General features: G+C 41.2%; 1 protein-coding gene and 1 pseudogene across 13 annotated transcripts in view; both read left to right on the top strand.

The window, feature by feature from the left end:
• The window catches only part of Ryr2 (ryanodine receptor 2), a 591,935-nt gene that overhangs the window by 302,391 nt on the left and 265,046 nt on the right, over positions 1–24,498 (top strand). For all 13 annotated transcript variants that reach the window (XM_074056805.1, XM_020157460.2, XM_074056803.1 and 10 more), the window contains 5 exons: positions 1,650–1,814; positions 5,931–6,052; positions 8,643–8,826; positions 10,920–11,055; positions 23,274–23,369. In XM_074056805.1, coding sequence (XP_073912906.1) covers positions 1,650–1,814; positions 5,931–6,052; positions 8,643–8,826; positions 10,920–11,055; positions 23,274–23,369 — 703 coding nt within the window. The remainder of the gene's footprint in view (positions 1–1,649; positions 1,815–5,930; positions 6,053–8,642; positions 8,827–10,919; positions 11,056–23,273; positions 23,370–24,498) is intronic.
• Positions 10,382–10,595, top strand: LOC141417610 (U2 spliceosomal RNA; annotated as a pseudogene).

Raw genomic sequence — 24,498 nt, 5'->3', positions numbered from 1 at the left:
ATGGTTCCCTTCTGCCTGAAGAGTGGGCAGATGAGACTGGGTGTGCTCGGAGGCAAAGGGAGCTTCTTATAAGTCAGGCCAGGCACTGGTCACTTTTCTAGACAAATATGTTCTCCATGTCCTCTCTCTTTTGATCCCTCTCAGGTGCTTTCCATTAGATTCTAATGGAAATAAGGAGAATTCCCCCTTATTATAATAAGTTTTATAATAGTGTCCGTGGGAGGATTTGTGCAAGGTAATCACTCCATCAACTCCTAAAGCAGAACAATTCAATAGAAAAATCAAATTCAAAAGCCAACATCAGAATGAAAGGCCGCTCATTTAGAGAGAGGCCCCTGGCTGGAGCTTTGGTAATATTACTAAACGCATCAGTGCATTATTTGTAGTAATGGAGGCTAGTTTTTGTTGGGTGCTTTTACTCCTTTTTGTGTTCTTAGCTCATACTACACTTACATTGTCTAAAACACCTTGATCCTTTTCTTCTGAATTTCTCCTAAACATGAGCAATGACAAAGGGCAGGAAATGAAGGAAAGGAAGAAGGTGGATGGTGGGTCACAGTTCCTTCATCTGACATCACTTTTGCCAGTCTCACCTGACTCGGGGTCAGAGTAGCTATGAAAACACAGTCATCAGTAAATTTTGTAATTAAAACTCCCAGTCCACAGAGTGATGCAAAACACTGCAGGAGAACGCAGACAAAACACAAATTTATAGTAAATGAGCGCGTGACTTCTCAAAACACAGTCCACTAGCCCATAAATAATTAGACTACAAACTAATTTCCTTGAATAAAAGAAAAAAATGTTCAGAGGCTCATTGTTTTCTTCTGAAAAGATAATTACGTTGTTATATTTTCCCCAGAATTTAATTTCCCTATTGACGGGGTTGGTATAAGTAGATTAGTAGTTTACCTCATTTGATACAATGAAATTAGAATCGTTTATTTCTGTTTTATTGCAGATTCTTAGAATAGGGTTTCAAGTTATTTGCATAATAGTTAATTCAACCTAATTGATAGTTGTTTATTTTCTTAGATGGCCTTGACCTTTCTATATTGAGAATTTCAACTCAATTTTAATTTGAAGAAGAGTTTCTAATCACTTGAGGATCATTAATTGCTAGTACAAAATGCAAATGACATGAAACAATCTGTAAAATCTTGATTTTTGTTTTTTTCTGAAGTGTTCCTTTGTAAGCATAAATAAAATATAAATATTATATTGGTATAACTAATATAAATTTTACTTTAACCTAACGTTTAGAAACATTTGTGTAGCCACAGCTAAGCTCATGCAACAATCATATAACCAAAGACATAGAAGAAGCAAAGTAATTTTGAGCATCGAAGTTAATCGAGGAAGAAAGGAGTAAGAAGCCACAGACAGGAGGTACATCAGGCCCTTGCCTTCACACATTTAGACAGTGAGTTCCTGAGCCTCACTCCCCTAAGGACCGAAAACCTGTGCAGTCCAGGTTGGAAACTGCAGTAGTAGAAACTGAGTTACAGCTTTGATTAGTTCTATTATTATTATTATTTGGGGGGAGTTCAGAGGGCTGAGTTTTCAAGGAACGTGTTTCCAACAGGGCAAAGTTCCATTGCTATACTTCTGTACTTAAAGGATATTTGCTACTCTCTTTTACTACTCAGGAAAAATTGGATGTGGGCGTGAGAAAAGAAGTCGATGGTATGGGAATTTCTGAAATCAAATATGGGGACTCGGTATGCTACATACAGCACGTGGATACAGGGCTGTGGCTGACCTACCAGTCTGTGGATGTGAAATCTGTGCGAATGGGATCCGTACAGCGTAAGGTAAGACTAGATACAAATGCGGTTTGGACATTTCTATGAACAGAAACCACAAACACACCACCAAAAGACAGCAAACCTTTCCAGCCACCTGCTCAGGTTGTTTTATATGTGAAAGGTCAAATCCCACCATATGTGAATTTCAGTATGTAGCCAAATGATGCTGGAGACCAAGTCACTGGGCACCAGTTTGTGCAAACCCATCTGCACAATTTTTTTAAACGGGTAAAAGCATTGGAGAAAGTGAACTAGTAATAAACTGGTCAATTTTTGGCCCCACCACCATTGCTGGAGGTGTCATCACCCATGTGACCCAGTTAAGTCAAGACACTCACTGTCTTCTGGATTCTAGCTTAGTCAACCAAATACCCTCTGTCCTCTGTCCTTGCTGCTACTAAGACCTTCATTGACCTCCTCTTGCTTACAAGGCAGCAGTCACACTCTATGCTGGTGACTCTTTGGTGGTGATGTGCTGCCCTTCTTGTCCCTTATTCTTTTGCCACTTTGTAGGCATTCTGTTCAGTTTTCCCAGCATGTCCCTTTCTGTACACTTCTTGTGGTCCCTCAGAAAAAACACAGCTTTTCTATGCCTGCACCTTTGCAGGGATTGTTTGTTCCAATTAGAGGATCATTCGAAACTGCTCTTGCCCATCTAATTCTTCTCCATACTTCAGAGATTAGATTTAAAGATCATCTTAGAAGTTCTTCCTATCTCAGCTGACCCACTCCACCTTCCTCTGTGTTTTCATAATACTTATAAATAGCTTATTACATTTGATCTTTACTCCTTGCGTTATTTTATTTATGTGGGTCCAAGTCCCTCTCTCCTAATTTGTGAGTTCCCTGAGGGAATATATGGTAGTACATCACTCATGTTCTTACACATGACATGCAGCCCTGTGCGCAGACCCAAATAACAAGACTCTTCCAGAAATGTGAGACCTTGCTAAGGAAAGCTGTAGTGGGGCAAAATTTTTAATTTTCAATGCACACTTTCTAGTATAGATTATTCACTGTTATTGTGATCCAGTGTGGGTTTTAGGGAAGTCAAAGCTGATGCTGCCTTGATGTTTTAATGTTACCTTCCCCAGGGCTGTGGGTGGAGGTCCTGTTCTGCAGGACTCTTATCATTACGAGGAGACTCACTTGCTTTTAACTTCTTTTACCTGCGTTCATAAACGCAAATGCGTGTGTATGGATTCAGTATTTATGATGCATTTCTTGCCTCTTACAGTTGAGCCTGGATGTTGTAAAACTTTTGGAAAATTCAAATAGATACCAAGTATACAAAATAACAAATAAGACAATGTCCTTTTCCACCTGTCATGCAGCACCAATATTTCAACGCGGCCCTTGTTTCTGTCACACTTTCATCCTCCTGCCATATCCCAGTAGGCTGTTACTGTCATTTGTTGTCACCTACTAGAGGTAAAATTTCTATGCAATGGAATGCAAAAGCTCAGTTGTGGAGTTTTGGCTAAAGGTCACTTGGTGTGACCCTCACAGCCACCTCAGTATGAGATACTTCCATTTATACAGAAAGTGGCTCAGGCCCCCCATTGTCCCTTCCCCTTTCCCTCGGGTGATCTCTTTCCACCACTGGTTCATTGGCCTGATGTAGATCTTCATCTAAATGAAATCACACAGCGTGCGCTCTTCCGTTTACGACTTCTTTCACTTAGCAAAATGCCTGTGTGACACAGATCCCTGTTGTTCTGGGTTTGGGTTCAAATTGCTAATGTTGTTTGTTGAGGTCTTCAGAAGCCAATAAGCTGAAGGTTAACCAAGTTCAGCTGAAGGTTAACCAAGGGGAGGGACAGAAAGCAAAGGATGAGACAGGTGTGCGGTCCTGGCTTGCTGTCCCCATGCTCTCCGTCTCCACGACTCCCTGTATGAGCACCTCCCGTGATTCCAGCGCCGTGCTAGACACCACAGGAGGCTCCCTGGTGGTCCTTGAATGGAAGCCTGTTGTCCTTTGTAGTTTCTTTCTGAGGATCGTGCTCAGTCCTGTTCTCTGTGCAGGCTGTCTTCCGAGTCACCTTTGTGCTATTTTCTCTTTAAATGCTTTCAGTACCTTTGAAATTTTAGCTTTCTCAGGTACCTTTAAAAACCGCACCCAGCTTATCTTTTTATTTCAGATTGCTTTTATTTACTTCAACATATTTTCTTGGTGCATTTTTACTCCTACTTCATAGAAATTATAACTTCTTGCATCATGAAGACAGTTGAAATTATTTTAACATTTAAATAGTCTCCTGTTACTCCTATTTTACTTAACTTTGGAAAAATTAACAGTGATTTCTGAATTTTATTAGTTAAATGGGTTAAAAATCATGTTTCAGACTTCTTTAACTTGCTGATAAAATGTTACCAGACATCCAGTTATTGAGGAATCCTTATATTTATAGACTAACCCCTACTTGTCTGTAGTGTGTTATTCTTGTGAAATCCTACTAGATTTAGTTCACTAATATGTTATTCAGAATTATTTCATATGTATTCATGAGGGAAACTAAATTGTCTAAAGAAAATTAGCTAGATTGGAATTTCTTACAATTTTCATGTCATGAAATGTCCTTCCTTGGTCTTTTGTCAACCCTTTAAATATGTTGAAAACTGTTCCCCAAAATAGGTGACGAGCCAGTTTACCAATACCTGGACCAGCCTTATCTACCGTGAGGGAGGCTTGTCAGGCTCGTCTGTAAAATACTTAGTCCTTAGATCTTTTAAATATTGAACATTGAATCTTAAATTATCTTTGCAATATTTTCTGAAGAAACTTGTCTCATGAATTTTCCACTTAGTTGTGGGGATTTTATTTATTATTATTATATTATTTTTGAGATGAGTTCTCTGGGTGGTCCAGACCATATTCTCAAGCTCCTGGGCCCAGGTGGTCCTCCTGCCTCAGCAGCTGGGATTACAGGCTTGAGCCACTACACCCAGCCGTGTTAATTATTCTTAATTTTCAATGAACTCTTCCTATTCTTCTTGATTAACCAGTTGGTCTTGCTGGCTGTGTTTGTTTTTGCCATGGAGATGTACATGGTGTTACATTACTAGAATTTCCCCTCTTCTGATTTTTGCTCCTTGTTTTATTTTTAGCCTAGTTTGTGAGATGTTTATCTATTTTTCTTCTCATACAACCAAATTTGGGGCTCATTCATCCTTTCTAGTATCTTATTTCTAGTTCATTAATTTCACTTTTTATCTTCATTAATTCCACTTCCCTGCTTTTTCAGCATCCTTTTTAAGAAGCCTTACCATGAAAAATAAGTTCCTTGATTTTAGTCATTTCTTTTTTTATTAATGAAGGCATGCAAGGGTACAGTCTTGCCTCAGAGTACAAATCTATCTGAGTTGCGTTGATTTGGGCATTCAGAGTTCCTTTGGCATGCTGTCTAGATAGCGAGTAATTTTAGTTCCAGCTACCAATTTTAGTTCAACTCTTGATTGGGTTGCTACATTATCTTGCTGTAAGTGTTGAGTGAAGCCAGACCCAAAGGGGGACTTAGTGTGTGCCTCTTCTTGTACAGAGTGCACAGCTGGTCTGTGCCGTGCAAAGTCTGGGTGGTGGACTTTGGGAAGGTTGGGCAGGAAGAGGGCGTGATCCCTTTTTATGAGCTGAGTGTTGCTCACACGTGTGTTCACTTGGTGGAATCCATTGAGCTGTTCACTTCAGATTTTTGCACTTACCTGTGCTATTCTTTTACAGAAAGTTCAAAAACAAAGTCTAACAAAAGAACTAATCACATGTGCATGAACTTAGAACTTAGATGCTTTACAAGTGGTGCCCAGCACTCAGCTGTCCATTGGTCTACTTTTGTGCAGGAGTGCACCCTGTATAGTGTTACCATTTGTTCAGTTTGTCGAAGCTGTGGTTGTTGAGTGTAGAGATGTGAAAATGCACAGCTGTTTGTTTTACTCACCCTGGCACATTGATTGACTCTTGAGCAATAACTGAATGGTTGGTTTGTTTTATTGGCACAGTAACTCTGTGTCTCTCTGCCTTTGGATTGTACTCACTCTTATGGCTCAACTTTTTGCGAGCCTGCCTTCTTAGCTCTGGCTTGGGCATGAGGTGGTGTGGACGATGGCTTTGTTTGCACTCTCTTGCAGGCCATCATGCATCACGAAGGCCACATGGACGATGGCTTGAACTTATCCAGGTCTCAACATGAGGAATCACGCACAGCCAGGGTCATCCGGAGCACGGTTTTCCTGTTCAATAGGTTTATAAGGTAATTGTCATTGTGATGGCTGTTGGGTATTTTAGTTTCGTTTCCTCCCAACTTTACAAATAGATGATTCTGAAATACACTGTGATTCTAAATATACAATGATTGGTCAGCAAACATGATAAACAGTGCTACTTAGGCAATCTTGTGTCTTTCTTTTAAATGAACTTTTAATAAAATTGTGCTTTTGGAGATTGTGTGTCTGATCGGGCAGAGCAGTCATTCTAGTCTGTATCTCCAAGCTGGATCTATTTAATTCCTTTTTACAGTGAGGGTGATGAAGTCTAGAAACTTGATGAGTTTCAGACTACACTAAGAAATAAAGTGATCCGTGTAATAATTAGTTTTTCTAATAATTGGAAAAAGTGCACACCCACAAACCAAATCAAATGTTACCGAAGTGTCTTCTGGTAACAGACCAGCGCACGGTGTGACTCATGCTGGGTGCTATCTAGCTCTTTCGGTTCTCACATTTGATGGGGTAAATTCTTCTGAACATACACAATGGCGCATGCCTGTAACTCCGGCACTGGGGAAGCTGAGACTGGAGGACCATGAGTTTGAGGCCAGCTGGGCTATGTTGTGAGACCCTATCTCAAAAATCTGAAAATCAAACCAAAATAACATTATACACACACACACACACACACACACACACACACACACACACGCACACACACACACATATGCACACACACATACAGAATATAATGTAAATTTTAGAAAACGAGGTATATATTGTATTTTTAAAGTTAGTATCTATATCATATTTTGTGAATATTTGCATTTATTTGCTTATTATGGGAATGGATACACTTCATACTTATCGACCAGATTTCTTCATATTTTTCTCTTTTGTGATTCACAGAATATCATGTTACTATTTTTACATAGGCCATCATGAGCTTTTATCTTAGAGAGACTCATTTCCTGCCATTATATATAAATTGCAAGTATTCCCCGTAATGTATTTGCTTGGGAAATAATTCTAAAGTAGTTTTTTCACAGTAGTTCACTAGTAAGTCATGTTTTGGCTTTCCAACATCAAAAAGACCTGTCCTACTTCAGAGTGAATTAATATTCACTTAATTATTTTCTTCTTCTGTGAACCATTCCACTGTGTGTGTGCATGCGTGTTTATAACTAGCGTGTCTGAGTGGCATTTAGCCTCATCATAGAAAAGTGCTCCACTTTTCTGCCTAATTTAATCAGATGCAGTAAGGCTTAGAGCTGGGCAGGTGCCATTTTTATATTGTACTTATTACTTGAAAATACTACGCTATTTTTGGTTCACTCTGTATCATACTTATTTCTCATAATAAGTGGGGAAACGGACATGAAGGAAGTAGGGAAGGGGTGAGTTCTAAGAAGAGGGTTAGTATAGAATTTCAGGCAAAAGCTTTAGACTAACTGCAGTTTCATGACTTCTGCTGGCTGCTAGAGCCAAATCTGAATATTCTAAAGGATAATGCATTTTAAATAAGTCTTCAAGCAGTGTAAAGTTCAAAGTTAAGCTAACTCTCATTCATCAGGATTTTATTGTTTTTTAAAATTTAAGTGCCAATAAAGTCAGGAAATTAGCAGAAACAGGCCTCCAAAAAAGTGTTGCTGTGTAATTTCACCGATGCAGTGAGTGGGAATGGAAGCATGGTATCTTTTTGTGTTAAATTTGGTCCTGACGAAGTGCATTCCGGTGTCAGCTGTGATAGAAGTGTTGACTTGCTCTGTCATGGCATCCATTTTATGTTCTTTTAAAAAGTAACCTTCTTTAGTGTGCTTCTCAAACAAATTCAAAACTGCAAGTTAGAATCTCAGTAAGTTGAACAAATGAACACATTTCCATCCCTGTTGTGTTTTTATTGAAAAGATAGAAAATACATCACGATAGTGTTTCTAAATTGAATGTTTGAATGCATTCCTTTGGATAAGAGAAAGGCGTGTTAGTACATTGTTTACTGACTAACAGCGATTTTTTAAATTAGCACCATTAGATTCTCTCCATGTAATATGTGACATATACATAGATACATAGTATAAAATTATTTTTGGATGCTGAGAGGTGAGCCCAACACGTCACAAATGCTAGGCAAGTGCTCTATCACTGAGCCACACCTCCAGCCCGAGAATATGGTTTTTAGCTGGTAAGAATTAAGCAAAGCAGCTCGTGTCAGTGACAGCAAAATTTAAAGAATTCCTTTTTGCAAAACAAACAAGTCAACCACAAACAGATGTTGGCATCGTGAACCTGGTTGATGTGGCCTTAGGTCTCAAAGTACAAGGTGTTGTAAAGAGAATGCCAGCTGGTTTCATGTGCAGGCTGCTGCTGGGGGGCACTGGTCCTTTGACCTGGCCAGGGCTGCGTGGGTGAGTGGCTTGGGACGCTGGCTTCTCTGACGTAGGTGATGCTCACAAGACACAGTGTCTAGGCTCTTGGGGGAGTGTGTTCATACTCCTGCTGGTGGAGGCCCTTTCTTATACTTTCCCTTTACAGTAGATAGGGAGGGAGTGACACTGTGAAAACATCTCCAAATCAAAACCCAGCAAACTAAATCTGGGGACCCTGACATAGAGAGGTGCTGGCTGTTGGTTTCAGGGGCCTGGATGCTCTGAGCAAGAAAGCCAAGACGCCCGTGGTCGACCTGCCCATAGAGTCCATGAGCCTTAGTTTGCAGGACCTCATAGGCTACCTCCACCCCCCGGATGAGCACCTGGAGCACGAGGACAAACAGAACCGGCTGCGGGCCCTGAAGAACCGGCAGAATCTCTTCCAGGAAGAGGTAGGCCCCGTCATTCTTCTGTCATGCTCTTGGGCAAACAACTTCTTGGTGGGGAAAGACCCCATCAGCTTCATGTGTTGTGTAGAGGGGGAGGTGAGGAGGAGCAGGTGTACTGGACAGGACAACAGGCCTGGGGGGAGCCTGGCCATTTCTTTACAGTCTCTGTCATCACCTGGCAAGGACCTAGGCTGTGCACCCAGCCCTCACCTGGCCATTTGCACATACTGCATGTTGGGGACACAAATACAGAACCTGCCAACATCAAGGAAACTGGTCAGCAGGTTCTGAGGCTTCCTGGAAGTGCAGTGGGCCCCGGGAGCTTTGTGTTGGGGGTGGAAGCCACCCTGAGAGGACCCCAGGGAAGAGGCTGAGCTCTGGGCTCTCCTCATGGGCAAAGAGCCCACGTTCTTTTCCTTTTGCATATATTACATTTGTGTGCGTGGCTTATTTTACCAAGAGTTCCTCTGCTAAAAAGATGTCATGTGCATGCGTTACAAACAGAGTGAGGTAAGGGACAAGTAAACAAGTCCAATGTTCCAGTGCTGGTGTAGAAACTAGGGCCAGACATTCGGGAGTTTTAGTGGGGGAGATGGCGAACTTGGGGCTGATGGGGTCAGTCAGGGAGCTGGGCGAGGGTTTCAGTTCTTCTCAGTGATTCCTGCACGCCTTTCCTTTTTCTTTTCCTTTCCTTCTTACCCTCCACCTCCTCTTCCTCCCTCCCTCCATCCCTCCCTTCGTTCCTCCTTCTCTGCCTCCCTCCCTCCCTCCCTCCCTTTCCTTTCTGATGGTATTGGGGTTTGAACTCAGGCCTTACACTTGATGGGCAAACTCTCTGCTGCTTGAGCCACTCCCCCAGCACTTTTTGCTTTAGGTTATTTTTCATACTTTTTCCCTGGACCATCCTCAGACAGCAATCCTCCTATCTGTGCCTCCTGTGTAGCTGGGATTACAGGCATGAACCACCAGGCCTGATTTGTTTGTTGAGATCAGTTCTTGCTAATTTTTTGCCCAGATTGCCCTTGAGCTGCTATCCTCCTGCTCTCTGCCTCCTGAGTAGCTGGGATTACAGGTGTGCACTACCATGCCTAGCCTCTGACATTAATTTTTGAGGACTTTTTCACTGTGTGTATAAAAGAAATGACCTGAGATATAATGGCACAAAAGCAAAGGCAGTGTCACCATAAACCAGTGGTAATAAAAACATGGATTAGTTTATCAAGAGCTTTGCTTTTCACACACACCAAGATCGTGGACAGTTCACCATACTGCACTTATGTGCTATCCAGAAGAACTAAGCCTAAATAATGAGCTATGGAAATTTAAAAATCTCAATTTAAATATTATCAACCTCATATTGAGCTAGGTTTTTTCCCCTTCTTCAATTTCTCATCTAAGACAATCTGGATAGGACCCAGAATTGTCCCATGGTCCATGGTACCTCTTAAATTCTCTGTGTCAAATAAGTTAATTCAAGTAGCCAACCCTTCATAGCTTTTCCTTTGTCTGTGCCTCAGTTTGCAAAGCTTGGTCTGGCAATGATAGTAAGAGGAGCATCATCGCTTCCCAGCCTTTTGGCTAAGATCAAGTGTAGTATCTGTTCTTAGCAGTTTAATAAGAGAAGCATCATTTCAAGTGTAGGCTGCTTCCTACAGAATTATAGAATGCATTTTTGATTCGCCTTAGAAATATCTTTTCACCAGCTTTCTTTTACATAATGTGCTATATCTTTAATTTGGTAATTGTAATACTGTCTGCCTAAGAACCCCGGTCTTCTCTGGGCTGCTTTAGCAATAAATACCATTAGAGACGGATCCACTTAGGCTAACGTGGCACCTTGCAGATGTAAGTGTGAGCAGGCGTTTTTACATTGTCCTTCCATTCTTGTTTGACAAAGGCACTGGGGATTATTGAAGACCATTTCCTTTCATATGCAAATGTGGCTCTTTCTGTCCTTTCGATGAATGATCTCAATTTTATGAGTAATAGACATATTGTACGCCTGATGTCTTTTTTTTTGTTTTTTTTTTTTTTGGAGGTTTTGCATTTTTGTTCATGAGCAGAACTTGTGTCTGATGGCGACTTTTCACCCCCAGGGAATGATCAACCTGGTGCTGGAGTGCATAGACCGTCTCCACGTCTACAGCAGTGCTGCACACTTCGCTGATGTTGCTGGGAGAGAAGCTGCAGAGCCCTGGAAATCCATTCTGAATTCTCTGTATGAGTTGCTGGGTAAGTGACCAGTCAGTCTTATTAACTGTCACACAATGTTGAATAGAAGGCTTCCCAGTCAGGACCTTTAGTTTTCACTGGACTACAGCCAGCGTTGCTTAGTGCTCCAATCCATCTCTCAGTGAGAAAAGTGGCCAGAACAGGTGTGCCTTTGGGTGAGGGTGGAGGTTTGCCGATGAGGGACTTCCTCTTTGGTTCCAGAACGTGAGTCAGAGTCCCATCATACTGGGGACCTGGTCCAACCTCCTTCCCTAGTCTTTGTAAGATCGCATTTGATAACTTCTAGGTTTGCTCCTCCTATGCTAAGTGACACCTGCAGTGCTTTCTATCACATTGCTGTTGGCTGTATGCAAACATAGGTCTTCATTTATTGAGGTAGCTTTTTGTCACCTTTACCTGACTTACAGCCAGTAAGCTGCTTTCATGGCACTTAGTATTTCCCTGGGCTACAGCATTTACCATGGCTCCTGGTTCTATACCAGCATCTATTAAAGACAAGATCAGTGCCTCTCTGGTGTTTGTATTTGTGTCATTGAACTTAATGTCTGGCATACCATAGGTACTCAATACAATATTAATTTAATATTAATTAAGTGACCGGATTCTGGTGGAATAGGAAAGTGTATCCAAGTATAGAAAGTAGATAAAACTTTTTGCTTTGAACACGAAAAAGGGAGGGTAGTCAAAATATTTGAAAGGTCTTTTACAAAGTTTCCAATATAATTGAGCTTCATTAAAATGTATAGTCATAATACAATTTAACAAATGAAACTCCTGTGCCTATTAGAATTTTAAATATGATTTCATGAGGTGGGCTTTTGACTATGCCATTAAAATATGTATAATTTGCTAATTTCAGACTAAGGGATAGCATGGGACGTCGAGGTTTTATAGGAATCTGGGGTCATTATTTGACCCACAACAGTCATCAGGATGAGGGTTTTGTGTCAAGATTCTCGAGACAGCATTTCTTTGCAAGTGTGGAATTTCTGAATCTAGGAGAGTCTGCAGTGTCATGGTGTTTTTAATACTACAGTGTGACGTCGTCACTTGCTGTTACACAGGCTGAATTCCCCACACACACTTGATGCTCAGGTATTGAGGTGCACGGAGGTGAGGTCAGGAGCAGATCGAGTAATGGGCAGGAGCAACATGGTTTTAGAGAAATGACGCTAACACGAGCCCAGTTTCCTGGTCAGCTTCTCCTGCTGCCTCTGTTAGCTGCTCCCTGGGCAATGGATGTGCTCAGGTATCCGTGAGTGACACACATGAGCTCAGGGAGTCACAAGGAGTTTTGTAAACTTGTAGAAACAGTCTGTGCCAGGAGAGTGACACTTCAGCCTTAGCCCTCAGAGCTACTTTGTGGTCAAGCCTGCTGTTCCTGTAACTCCACAGAGTTATTTGGGGATTAACTTTGATCATTTTAGAGCCTCCTAAAGTAGCCTGAATGTTCTCTACAAAATGCTGGGGACAGGGGTATCACACAGCTCCTCTCCAGGATTAGTTTTATGGTTTGCTCCTGTTGGAACATGCTGGAGGTGTTGTTTTAACATGGCATACCTGTCCACAAAGAAAGAGGTGAGCAGTGGGGGTAGGTGGAGTGACGTGTCTCTTGGGATATAGTCAGTTGGAAGAACAGAACGCCCTGGCTCATGCCTTAGACATCAAAGGGAGTCTGAGGGTCTCACCGAGACAGCCTCCACCAGCACTGGACGCAGGGGCTTCTGTCTGTGTTTTCTCTGCCTCGTGTGGGGTCAGCTTCCTGGGACATGGGTCTCCCCTTATAGCCTCAGCTCCTGCTTCAGTTAGTTCCCCATGCTGCCTCCTCTGACATGGGCGAAGTGGAAGAGGTTAGCTCTAGAAAAAGAACAGGCTGCTTCCTAAAATCCCATAAGTCACGCATCCCATCTCATTGGCCCAAAATGTGTCTGTGGCCATTCCTGAACCAGTCGTTCTGAGAGGGGAGAGGATTTCCCTGTACCACTGTGACTGGTCTGGCCCTGGGGGCCCCAGGCACTCATCCAGAGAGAGGAGGTCACAGGCCAGGCTGAGAGAGAAGCATGATTGTCCTCCACAAATACAAGCTCACACGATTTACTTCTTCAACAGGTTTGACGAACCGAAGTCAGAATGCTTTCATACCTACCTAGCACCAGGTGTAAGCTGAGTAGGCACTTGTAAACATTTCTTTCAATTATTTAATGAACACATTGAAGAGAGTTCCATTGATTTTCTATAGCTGGATGAATTTGGCTATTAGTTTACTTTATTAAAAACCAATAGGACTTTTACTTTTCTTCCATTATATCTTTTTCTTTTCTTTTTTAGCAGTACTGGGATTTGAACTCAGGATCTCACACTTGCTAGGCAAGCACTCTACCACTTAGCCACTCCACCAGCTCTGTTTTGTGTTGGGTATTTTAGAGATAGGGTCTCACAAACTATGTGCCCAGGCTGGCTTTGAACTGCGATCCTCCTAATCTCTGCCTCCGGAGTAGCTAGGATTACAGGCATGAGCCACCAGCATCTGGCCATTAGGTCTTTTTCTCAAAGCAAAAGCCTAACCTTTCATCTGTAGACAATAGCCACTGAGAAAATGATCCTCCTTTGGCCAGTCACAGGCCCAGAGCCTGTGACTCTGCCACAGGCTCTGCCACTATTGTGACTTTGGACCAATTACTAAATTCATGCTCAGTTTCTACCTCAGCAAAGAGGGGGAAATAAAAGTGCTTATCGTATTAGGGTCATTGTGTCAATTACATGACCTAGTGGAAGGCACTTAGGAAGATGACAGGCCATCAGCATGTGAGCTCTGTCATTTTGGTTCATGTCTTTAACATGGCGATAGCGATTCTCTTCCTAAGAGAAGAGGTCGAGGTCTGCACTGGGTGGCTTACATTCAGTGGTGTCAGTGCTTAGCACAGCTCTTCTCCTTCTTGTCATTATTCCCATTTCTTTTGGATACCTGCTGTCATCATCCTTTCCTTGCTTGTACAGTAAAACTGTCTTCTCCATCCTCTGCTGTGATTCTTGTTTTTGCCTTCCAAATATGCCTCAGAAAAGAAGCTTCACTTAGACCTGTGGATGCAACAAGAAAGCCCTGGATTAGTTGTAGAAGACATGGGATCGTGATTATTGTTGGTACACATTGGCCCTTGGTTTCTTCTTCAGGAAAGAGAGGAAATAAAATTTTCTCCATGGGTCTGTCCAGACTGAAAATTTTACATTCTTCTCTTCTGCTTATTCTCTGAACACGGTATCTGTGCCTCATCTGTATCATCTCAGCGTCTGGTACAGCTTGTGCTCATGAGATGCAGTCAGCTCTCCATATCCAGGGGTACTGAATTCATGGATTCAAGTAACCACAGGTAAAATATATCTCAGAAAAACTGTATCCATACTGAACATTTACAGATGTCTTTTTCTTGTCATTATTCCCTAAACAACACAGTGTAGCAACTCTGTCCATAGTGTTGTGTTTACCTCATACTAAATATCATGAATTCTCTCTAGTAGATCTAGATCTGGGTCTCATAAATGATCTAGAGATGATTCAGTCTATCAGAGATATTCGTAGGTTACAAGCAAAATCATGCCATTTACATAAGGATCTTGAGCATCCGGGGATTTTAGTTTCTGCAGGAACCTCAAACCTCAAGGATACTGAGGGATCATAGTTGACCCCTTTGGTGTAATATGACCAGAAGGTCATTCTCTGTGCCTCCACCCATCCGAATTTCAGCCTCAGGGACCTGCACGCACTTCCTCATGAATGCTTATGGACTTTTTCCTGGCCTTTCTGCTTCTCAGTCATTCTTCAGAGCTCTCCGGCCTGTACTTGGCCTTCTGTGCTTTCCACCACTGACCAGCTCCCTGTGTCCTTGCTGCTCTGTACGACCTCCTTCCAGACTTCCTCCAGCCCAGACTGCACTTCCAGCATGTCTAGAATTAATTAATATCCACAACACTCAGATACGTCTTAAATATGTGTGTGTGTGTGTGTGTATATATTCTAAATTATTTTCATCCCATTTGATTAAAAAGGGATTCTAAGGCACTGTTACTTAATACTGACATAATTAGAATCCTCTAAACCTCACAACTTAGAAAAGGATAACAGCATAGTAACCATATCTGTCACCAAGAACACACAATGGTTTCAAGCACAGGAATATCTTTGACTTTTAAACTATTTTTTTTGAGCACCAACAGATAAATCGTCTTTTTACTTTTCCCTAACATGCACATACATTTTTAACTTTCACATTTGCATATTCCCACTCCTGAGAGTTTGTGTTAATCTTCCACTCTATTTCTTCCAGATAATTCTTAGTCTTACTTTATTGAAATACCTCACCTCGGGAAAGCTTCCTTTTCCCTTTTGCATTTTAATTCTTTGCATGGTCTTCTGATGGGGCAACCATGTACCACAGACACTGTCATGTTGGAGGACACAGACTTGGAGCCAGATGGTCTCAGTTCCAGTAGAAGCTCTTGGACTACTTAGGTTGCTATAACAACATACATTGAGGCAGGTGGCTTGTAAAGAACAGAGTTTTATTTCTTCTAATTCTGGAGGCTGGGAAGTCAACATCAAGGTACTGGCAGGCCTTGATGTGAACAGTGAGGACTTTCTGGGGGTTTGCTTCATAGATGACCTCTTCTCACTATGTCTTCCCTTGGCAGAATGGGTGACAGTCTCTCTAAGGTCTCCACCCATATAACCTAATTGTACCCCAAAGACCCTGTTTCTTAATGCTGTCACCTTGGGGGTTAGGTCTGCAACACATGAATCTTGGGGATTCCAACATTCACTCCATGACAGAAACTTCATCTCTGTCTCAAATACTAATCAAATGCCTACCTACCTGATGAGGTAGGTACCTGAAGGATAGCGGTGGCCAGGATATAGGGCCTGCTGCCAGGTAGTTTGTGGTTAAGTGACAGAGACATGTATAAGTTACAGGGTCAGCCAGAGTGCTGTGTGGTTTTGGATTGTATTGCCCTGTTCATCTGATACAAGTTATTGTTAAAGTTGTTACTACATAAAAAACAAAAGACTGATACATTTGACGACATGGAATTAAAAACCTTTAATAATAAACAATATTAATACAAAATCAAAAAACAAGGGAGGAGAAATATATAATGTAAATGAAAGAGAAAAGACCCAGTTCCTCTAAGATACAGAGTTTTCATAAATTCATATTATCTAATAGAAAAATGGACAGCAGATAGAGATGTAAGTTTGTAGGCTAATAAATAAAATAATAAAAAGTTTTCAACAGGATAAAGAAATGCAAATTAAAATAACAAGTAAGAATCGTCTTTCAATCCCAAGGTTGGCAGAGCTCAAAACCTTTGGTAGTGCCCATGATGGGGAAATGCTGGGTATTATTATTTTATTTTTTTATTGGAGTGGAAATTGACCAGCCTTGCTCTGACAAGATATCCAAAACTGCAGATGTGTATAACCTTTCAGAAATTCTACTATGAAATGTGTTCTAGAGATAAAATTGTGCAAATGGGAAAAGTATGCCCACTGTAAAATTGTTTACAAATGGCAGAATATTGAAAACAATCGTGTATCAATAGGGAATTGATGATATAAGTTGCAGGGTACTTACATAGCATAATACTGTGTTATCCTTGAAAATTGAGATAGATCTATCATTGTTAAACTGTATGTAGTAAACAGACTACATTGTTCTTTTTAGTATGTCAGCCTATGGTATGGAGGTAAGTGGAAAGGAAAAAGCAAAGACTTGTTACATACAGATTAAGATTGCAATTATATAAAATTAAAATACAGAGAGAAAGATACATTCTTACGTATTCATTGGACATTTCTGAAAGAGTACACAGAACAAATGTTAGGTGACTACTTCTTGGGAGAGGGATCTTGATATTTTTACTTTCCACGTGTTCTGTTATGTACTTATTCCTATTGTACTGACATGTACTACTTTTATAATCAAATTGTACTTAACATCTGTAAGTCACACTTGTGAAGTGATGGTATGAGGAAAAACTATATATTAATTATAACTGAGTGAAAAAAGAATATTTCTATGGGAGTGCAAATGAAAAGACTTTCCCCTTTTACACACATGGCAGTTTAAGTGGGGAGCAGTGTTTTATGTGGATAGAATCACGAGAAACTTTTAAGAACTATTCCTTTCAGTTCTCGTGATTTTTATTATTTAGTGACTATTGACTTCATAACCAGAAAAAATTAGTAAATAAAACCATACGTTGAATTTTGATGTGCATAAGACTTCAGAATGCTTTGCTGCCCGTAATTTTCATGAGGCTCGAGGTCAGGAAAGACAGAAAGCTGCTTACACCTTGGCATGTTTATCCTTCAGTTTGGCTGCAGAAGTCTCAGATCTGCAGCAATAATTGGAGTTCTATGATACATTTTTTATGCCATTCTCCTTGTAGAGCCCATTGCCCTATCAAAAAGCATGGCTCATTAAGCCGATTCTTCTAGATAGGTACATAGTGGCTTCTCTGCTGGGAGGTGGGGTGTGAAATAAGCCACCTTCTTGTTTTGCTTCTCGTTCTTCTTTGGTGCACCTTTGGAACAGGAGAGAAAAGGGAGGAGGCAGTAAGCTAATCTATAACAATTTGGCATTTGACATGGGTGTAGTTAATATGTATTTGAGGAGAGAATGACAAAAGTAGGTTTATGAGCTGCCACCTGGAAGACCTGAGGATGTTAAAGACACCAGTGCCCATGGCTGGAGAAGAATCACTGTGGCACTTTTTCATATATCTTCTCTGACATTCACATAATTAATCTGGGGGACATTGACAAACTGGCATGGCTTTCCAAAGATGTCTGAGAATTAGCTCATGGGAAGACTCTCTATGTATACTCATTTTCTGAAGATCTAAAGTATGAAACAAACAGATTGCTGCTCTTTCAGTATGGCAGAGGTAAGCAGTTTCTGAATCCCTGAAGACTTGGGAAAGTGAGAGCTTGGTCTGCAATGCAGTGTCAGAGGTGGCTTTTGGGAAGTGATTGGATCCTGAGGGCTGTGGCTGAGTGAATGGACGGGTCACCAATGGATTCCTAACTAGATGGCATCTTTGGAGGTGGCAACTAGAAGTGGGGTCTTGTTGGAGGAAGTAGGTCACGGGAGGTGTGCCCTGGAAAGCTCTGTGTTGCCCTAGTCCCCCACTCTCTCTGCAATGAGTGAGCAGTCTTCCTCCACACCCATCTGCCAAGATGTTTCTGCCTCCCAAAGGCCTAAAAATAGTGGAACCAGCCAACCATTGATTAAAACCTCTGAAATTGTGAATCAAAATAAAATTTTCTTCCTGTTAAGTTGTTTTCTCAGATATTTTATCTCAGTGACAAAAAGTGACTAACTCAGAAAGGTTTAGCAATTAGAGGGTTTTGCAGGTTCAGAGTTTTCCCAGTGTTTTGGGAGGGAGATTTTCCTAAACACCATAAGACATGGGGGAAGGCTTTCAAGAGATGAGAAGTGAGGGCCTGGACTTCAAACACCCATGTACCAGGCATTATTCTAGTGTGTGCGCGTGTAGACAGTTCCTGCCTGCTCTTAAGAGGTCCTGGACAGGCACTGCATTTTTTAAGCAAGACATCACTTTTGTTGTTGTTCAATTTTGTAATAGTCTCATTTCCATGCAACAGCGATGACAGTGATTAACATATTTTAGGCAACTTCATTTTAAAACTAATTTGAGTTGCCTCCTTTTTTAACCTGCTTGTGTGCTTCAAGGAACCCACTATTCTACAAAGGCAATTCCAGCAGGATGAGTGAGATTGGGCAAGCCACATGATCAAGGCTGATACCCCTGGGGCCTAGCAGTGGCTGAGAGCAGCTCTTTTAATTGTGGGTGCAAGGGAGATTCCCAGCTGAGCTCCTCTGTCCTGCAGTTTCTGTGACAGGGCAGTGATGACGCCCCTCTGAGTGGCTGTTCCAGTCTCTTCTGTGGTCGTGTGCAACTGATGGCATACCTCCAGCTTCTTTTCCCTGAAGCTGTCCTGTTGCTCCAGTGGCCCTAATGAGTGGACTCAGGGTGACCCCACAGCTGTCTCCTTTTCCCATGATCCAAGGCAGGGAGGGGTGCACTTAGCATCCTTGGCCTGGCACATTCCTGAAAACCAGTGCACCCCAGGCATACAGTCTGTGCTGCTCTCATTCTGGTGACTTCCTGGGTAGGAGTCACCCAACTGCAGCTGTCAAGGTTGCTGGAATGCAGGGCAATGCCTTAATTTCTCTAAGAAGTTTCCATGGTGTCATCTTCAATTCTTCAGCACCAATTTTTGGTGGTCTTGAAGGCTTAGGGGCATCTACTTATTGCTCTGAAAATTCTAGAGACCTTCCTTCAACTTCCATCATCTGTGCTGTGTGGGGCCCGTCCACCTGTTGTTTGTAGGGTCTGCATATGAACTGCTAGAGGGATGCTGTCTGGCCTCCTGCTGAATTGGCTAGGAACAGTGTGTGATTTTCAGTAGGTGATGGATGATGGTTGAACCAAATTTAAGTGAGGGAGTTTTCTTGGATAATACTTAAGTTTCACTTCACTTGTAATTCTCTGAGTACTTTGAGAAAATTTGAGCGTTTGGAGGCATTGGAGCACAAAGACAGGGCATGTCATACTATTAAAGATACCCCTGAACTTACGATGGTCGTGTTGAGATGAGCCCATTGTAAGCTGAAAGCACAGTAAGGAGAACACACATGTAATACACCTAACCTACTAAACATTATAGCTCAACCTGGCCCACCTTAAAGTGCTCAGAACACTCAGATCAGTCTGCACTTGGACACAGTCATCTGCCATAAAGCCTATTTTATAATAAACTGTGAATATCTCACGTAATCTGTTGAACACCTGTGCCCCTCGAATGCTGACAGCACTGTTTACTGTAGAGGGTTGATTGTTGCACCTCATCGTTGTGTGGCTGGCTGAGATTTGGAGTTCACAGCTGCTACACAACATCTCAGACAGTACTGTCTCACTTGTCTCCAACCCAGGTGAAGATCAAGTTCAAAATCTGAAGTATGGTCTACTGAATGTGTGTTGCTTTTGCACCATTGTAAACACGAAACATTGTAAGTTGAAACATTTTGAGTTGCAGACAACCTGTAATAAGAAATTCAGAACCAAATATGTATTTTTACAATAATTTTTCATTAATTACCAATATGCCCACATTTCAATTTCTGGTGCCTAATTGGAAAATTCAACAATAATGAATTAATTCAGTGAACTAGCATTTTCTTAAGTGCTTAGTTCAGAACATTTCTGTGGTAACTAATATGAATTACAGATATTTAACCATGGAGGTTCTTATTCCATGGAAGATAGGAAGCTAATCGCCCATCCCCTCATGCTCAGAAATCATGTATCTTTTAAGTTTCATGGGCTGTGCAAAGGTGTGATGTGACAGAATATTTGACCTAAGGAACTGAACCTATAACGAGACAAGACCTGTAAGCCACTTTGATATGCTACGTTTTATGTAAGCTCATCTTCACAGAGCCAACCAAAGTGACTGCTGCATTTCTGTCAGCAGTTCTTCAATGAATGAGAGGGAAAATAATTCATGGAGGATGAAAGTGTTTACTTAGTCAGTGAGCCAGGGATTACAGAGTATATGTAGATACTCTGTCCCATATTTAGAAAAGACGTTTGTCTCTTTCATACCTGGATGCACCATTTGTCACTGCACACAATGTGTATACACGTAAGTATAAAAATGATAAAAGAAAGAAAAATAAGAAAAGCTCAATAGGGTGTAAAAAACAGATAACACCTTAATAAAAAAAAATAAAGTTGCCACTGAAACTCAGATGTGTCTCAGATATCTGATAATGATTGACACTGTGTACATTGATGTCATTGTTTTTTCCTTTTGAAAAGAAAGCAGCTTTATTATTTGATTTCAAAATTAATAGTCATCGTAAGAATTTAAATAATAAAATAAATAAGGAGAAGGGAACTACTTTTTACCGCCCATGTTAGTGTATAACCTTTGTTTTTTTTCCTTTGGATATGTATCAAAAATCTGACGTGCCCATGTATGAAACAGCGTATTGTGTGTGCCTGTATACATCTGTGCACCCTAAGACACTGGGTTTGTCCTTTCTATCCTTGAAGATTTGGTTGGTATGGTCCGAATCCCAGTCTGAGAGAGTCCAATGGCTTCCCTTTGATGTCTGCATTTTTGCGGGACTTGCTTAGTTACCTCCTTCTTTCCCACTTTCTTCTTCATTGTCATCTGTTGTTACTATAACTTTACATACTATCTTGACTCTGGAAATGATGTCTTCATAGATTTCATATTAAAGTTCTATTTGTATAGAGTATTTGTGATTTTTTAAAAAGAATTTGTCGCAGACTCAGGGGGTCCCTGTGAAGGGTCATGTCCTGGAGGCTCCAAGGGCTCTTCTCAGGCCACTGTAGAGAGGAGACGTCCTGTCTTCCTCTGTCTGGTTCTTCTCTTACTCCCTGGTGATAGCTTTTACTTCTTTTCTTAGCTTTGGGAAGAGGAGAAGGAAAGGACATCTTTGAGTTTAGTTGCATGCTCTGATCTTAGAATCTCATCCCTCCTGCTTTTAACCAAGAGGTACCTGGGGCATTTCCAATCTACTTCCTAGTGCGACCAGACTGTAAATAGTGATTCTCCCTGTGGAGACATCTTTCTTTAAGTATCATGTTACTTAAAAGTCTCACTGACACTTTGTAAGCACTTATACTATCTCTGAGGAAGATTATTGGTGAAAGAGTGAAACTTATATAAAAAAATTACCAGACTTGCTTTTCAAGCATTGAATCGATTGAGTTTTAAACTGAAAAATTAAAAAATTTAAATGAAGTATATAAACTAGGTTGAATGGGATCAGAATCATGTAGGAATTTCAAATAAGGAAATATTTTTGGCTAAAAAAAAAATTGTTGAAACAGCTGGGTGCTGGTGGCTCATGTCCGTAATCCTAGCTACTCAGGAGGCAGCGTTCAGGAGGATTGCAGTTTGAAGTCAGCCCGGGCAAATAGTTTGCAAAACCCTATCTCAGAAATACCTGGCACAAAAAAACATGGCTAGCAGAGTAGCTCAAATGGTAGAGCGCCTGCCTAGTAAGTGAGAGGCCTTGAGTTCAAGCCCTAGTACTGCCAAAAAAAAATTTGTAGAAACAAAGTTAGAATGGGTTTATATTTTTCTTATTTGGTGGGACTGGAGTTTGAACTGGGCTTCATACTTGCAAAGCAGGAGCTCTGCTGCTTGAGCCACACCTCAGTACATTTTGCTCTGCTTAGTTTGGAGATGGGGTCTCATGACCCCCATCTTGTCTGGACTGGCCTGGAATCATGCTCCTCTGGATCTCATTCTCCTAAGTAGCTAGAATTACAGGTGTGAGCCAGCAGCATCTGGCAGAATGAGTTCCCTCCCTCCTCCCTCCCCTCCTCCCTCTCTCCTTCCTTCCTCCCTCCCTCCTTCCTTCTTTCCTTCCTTCCTCTTTTTCTCTCTCTCTCTTTCTGTTTTCAGACATTTGTATTAGTAATAATAGTTGTATGGGTTGGGGGGGGTTGTTATGTCATTCTCATATATGCTTACAATGTACCCTGGTTTGCTTGGTCCTCTAGAAGGGGTTTCTTCACTTCAGGTTTCCTCAGAGTTTTTCATATGCTTTGTGAGTCTCAGAGAGGAGGAAGAGGTGTATGGCAAACATGTTTTCGTACTCGAGCCATCACGCTCCCATTCCTTCTCTCCATGCACATTCATGTAGAGTTGGCAGTACTTGTATCTCCTCGTATTTTGTGGTACAGTCTCAGGAAAACGGATGTGCTTCAGCATATAGGTACAAAAATTGGACTCTAGAGAGAGGAAGTAATTCAGTCTCCTGGCTAATTAAAGGCAATGAGTTTCAGAACCCAAGCGAGGTAACTCCCAGAACACTGGTTTTTCCCATTATGCTTCATTATCACCTCCCAATGTGAAATGTTACTTTCTGGAATTATTTTCCTTCTAATGAGCAGTGCTTTTTTTAGTCCCCATGAATAGATGTCAAGTCACTTTTAATGTCCTAGTTTTTCCTGTGTACATGTATACATGGTTGTATATGGTTCAGATGATACATGAAGATATCTTGTTCTTGATCTAACATTTTAAGTTTGCTGTCAGCCTACCTTGATTTTCAAACTAGAAACTCACGTAAATGTGGAATCTTCTTTTGCAGCGGCTCTAATTAGAGGAAACCGTAAAAACTGTGCTCAATTTTCTGGCTCCCTCGACTGGCTGATCAGCAGATTGGAAAGACTAGAAGCTTCCTCGGGTACGTTTCCCCATGGTGTGACATGTTATTCCTGTTGTCTACTGTGTCATGTCCTTTAAGACATAAAACTAAATTCTGGTGCTTACTGTAACATCAGTGTTTTTCTTGTAATTTTTTAGGAATGTTTTATTTATCAATCAAGTGATTAGTATTATCATTACTTATTTCTGAATAGCAATCTAAAAATATCTTGCCCATGTACATTTAAAAAAGAAGACTAATTAGGAAGTTCTGAAAGCCTCAAAAGAGCCAAAATTCTCATTGTTCGCAGATCAGTGGTTCCTAATGTGCTCTATAAACAAAAGGTGAACTTGAAATTCTTGTTCTCTTTCTTGGCATTTGAAAGATTATTTGGATAATTTGAAGTATGGTACTTCACAAATCAGACAGCATCCTATTTTATTTAAAAGGGATTTATTGAATACTCACAGTCTGAATAATAGGAAAGTAGTTACAGGCAGTCAACCTGCTGTGCACATCTCTAGCAGGCTGGTTTTATTTTGGTGTGATGGCTGTGATGCACTCAGCTATTGGCTTTCCTGAGTAAGAAGTGGAATTGGAGGAAGGAAGAGGCAGATCACTCACCAGGATTTCTGCAGGACTAGGAAATTTAATGTCAAAACCTGTGGTGAATAGACAAATGAGAAATTGATTAGAGCCAAAGTACTGGGAAAGGGGTCACATAGAAGTAAGATCTGCTGGTCACTAATACCAAGCTATTGTACCTTCTATTTTCTATTTTTTCATTTTGTTTTCTCTCTACTACCCTTTACATGCAGGCATTAAGTTGAAACCAATGTGATATTGATAATTAGAATAATTACCTCTAATTTTAGATGGCCAGCAGGCAGACCTCTCTCTAATATAATTACAGAGTAGTAATGTCTTCTCAGCATTGCTAATTTACCTGAGTTAATTTCATATGTTTTCCCACCATGCTGGGGGTCCTGGCTGCCGACATTTTTATTGCTCAGGGTGAGAGAGAAAGAAGCTCACAAACATGGAATAGAACAGGAGTTGAGTGGAAAAGCAAGCAGCAAGCTGGGGGGGCGCCTTTCCCCTCCAGACCTGGGGAACTGGGTACAGGTGGTTGAGGCACAGCTGACCTGTATCCCAGAGAAGAGAGCTG

This window comes from Castor canadensis, chromosome 15, assembly GCF_047511655.1.
Source record: "Castor canadensis chromosome 15, mCasCan1.hap1v2, whole genome shotgun sequence".
Taxonomy (NCBI): Eukaryota; Metazoa; Chordata; class Mammalia; order Rodentia; family Castoridae; genus Castor; species Castor canadensis.
This window is presented reverse-complemented; position numbering and strand designations above follow the sequence as displayed.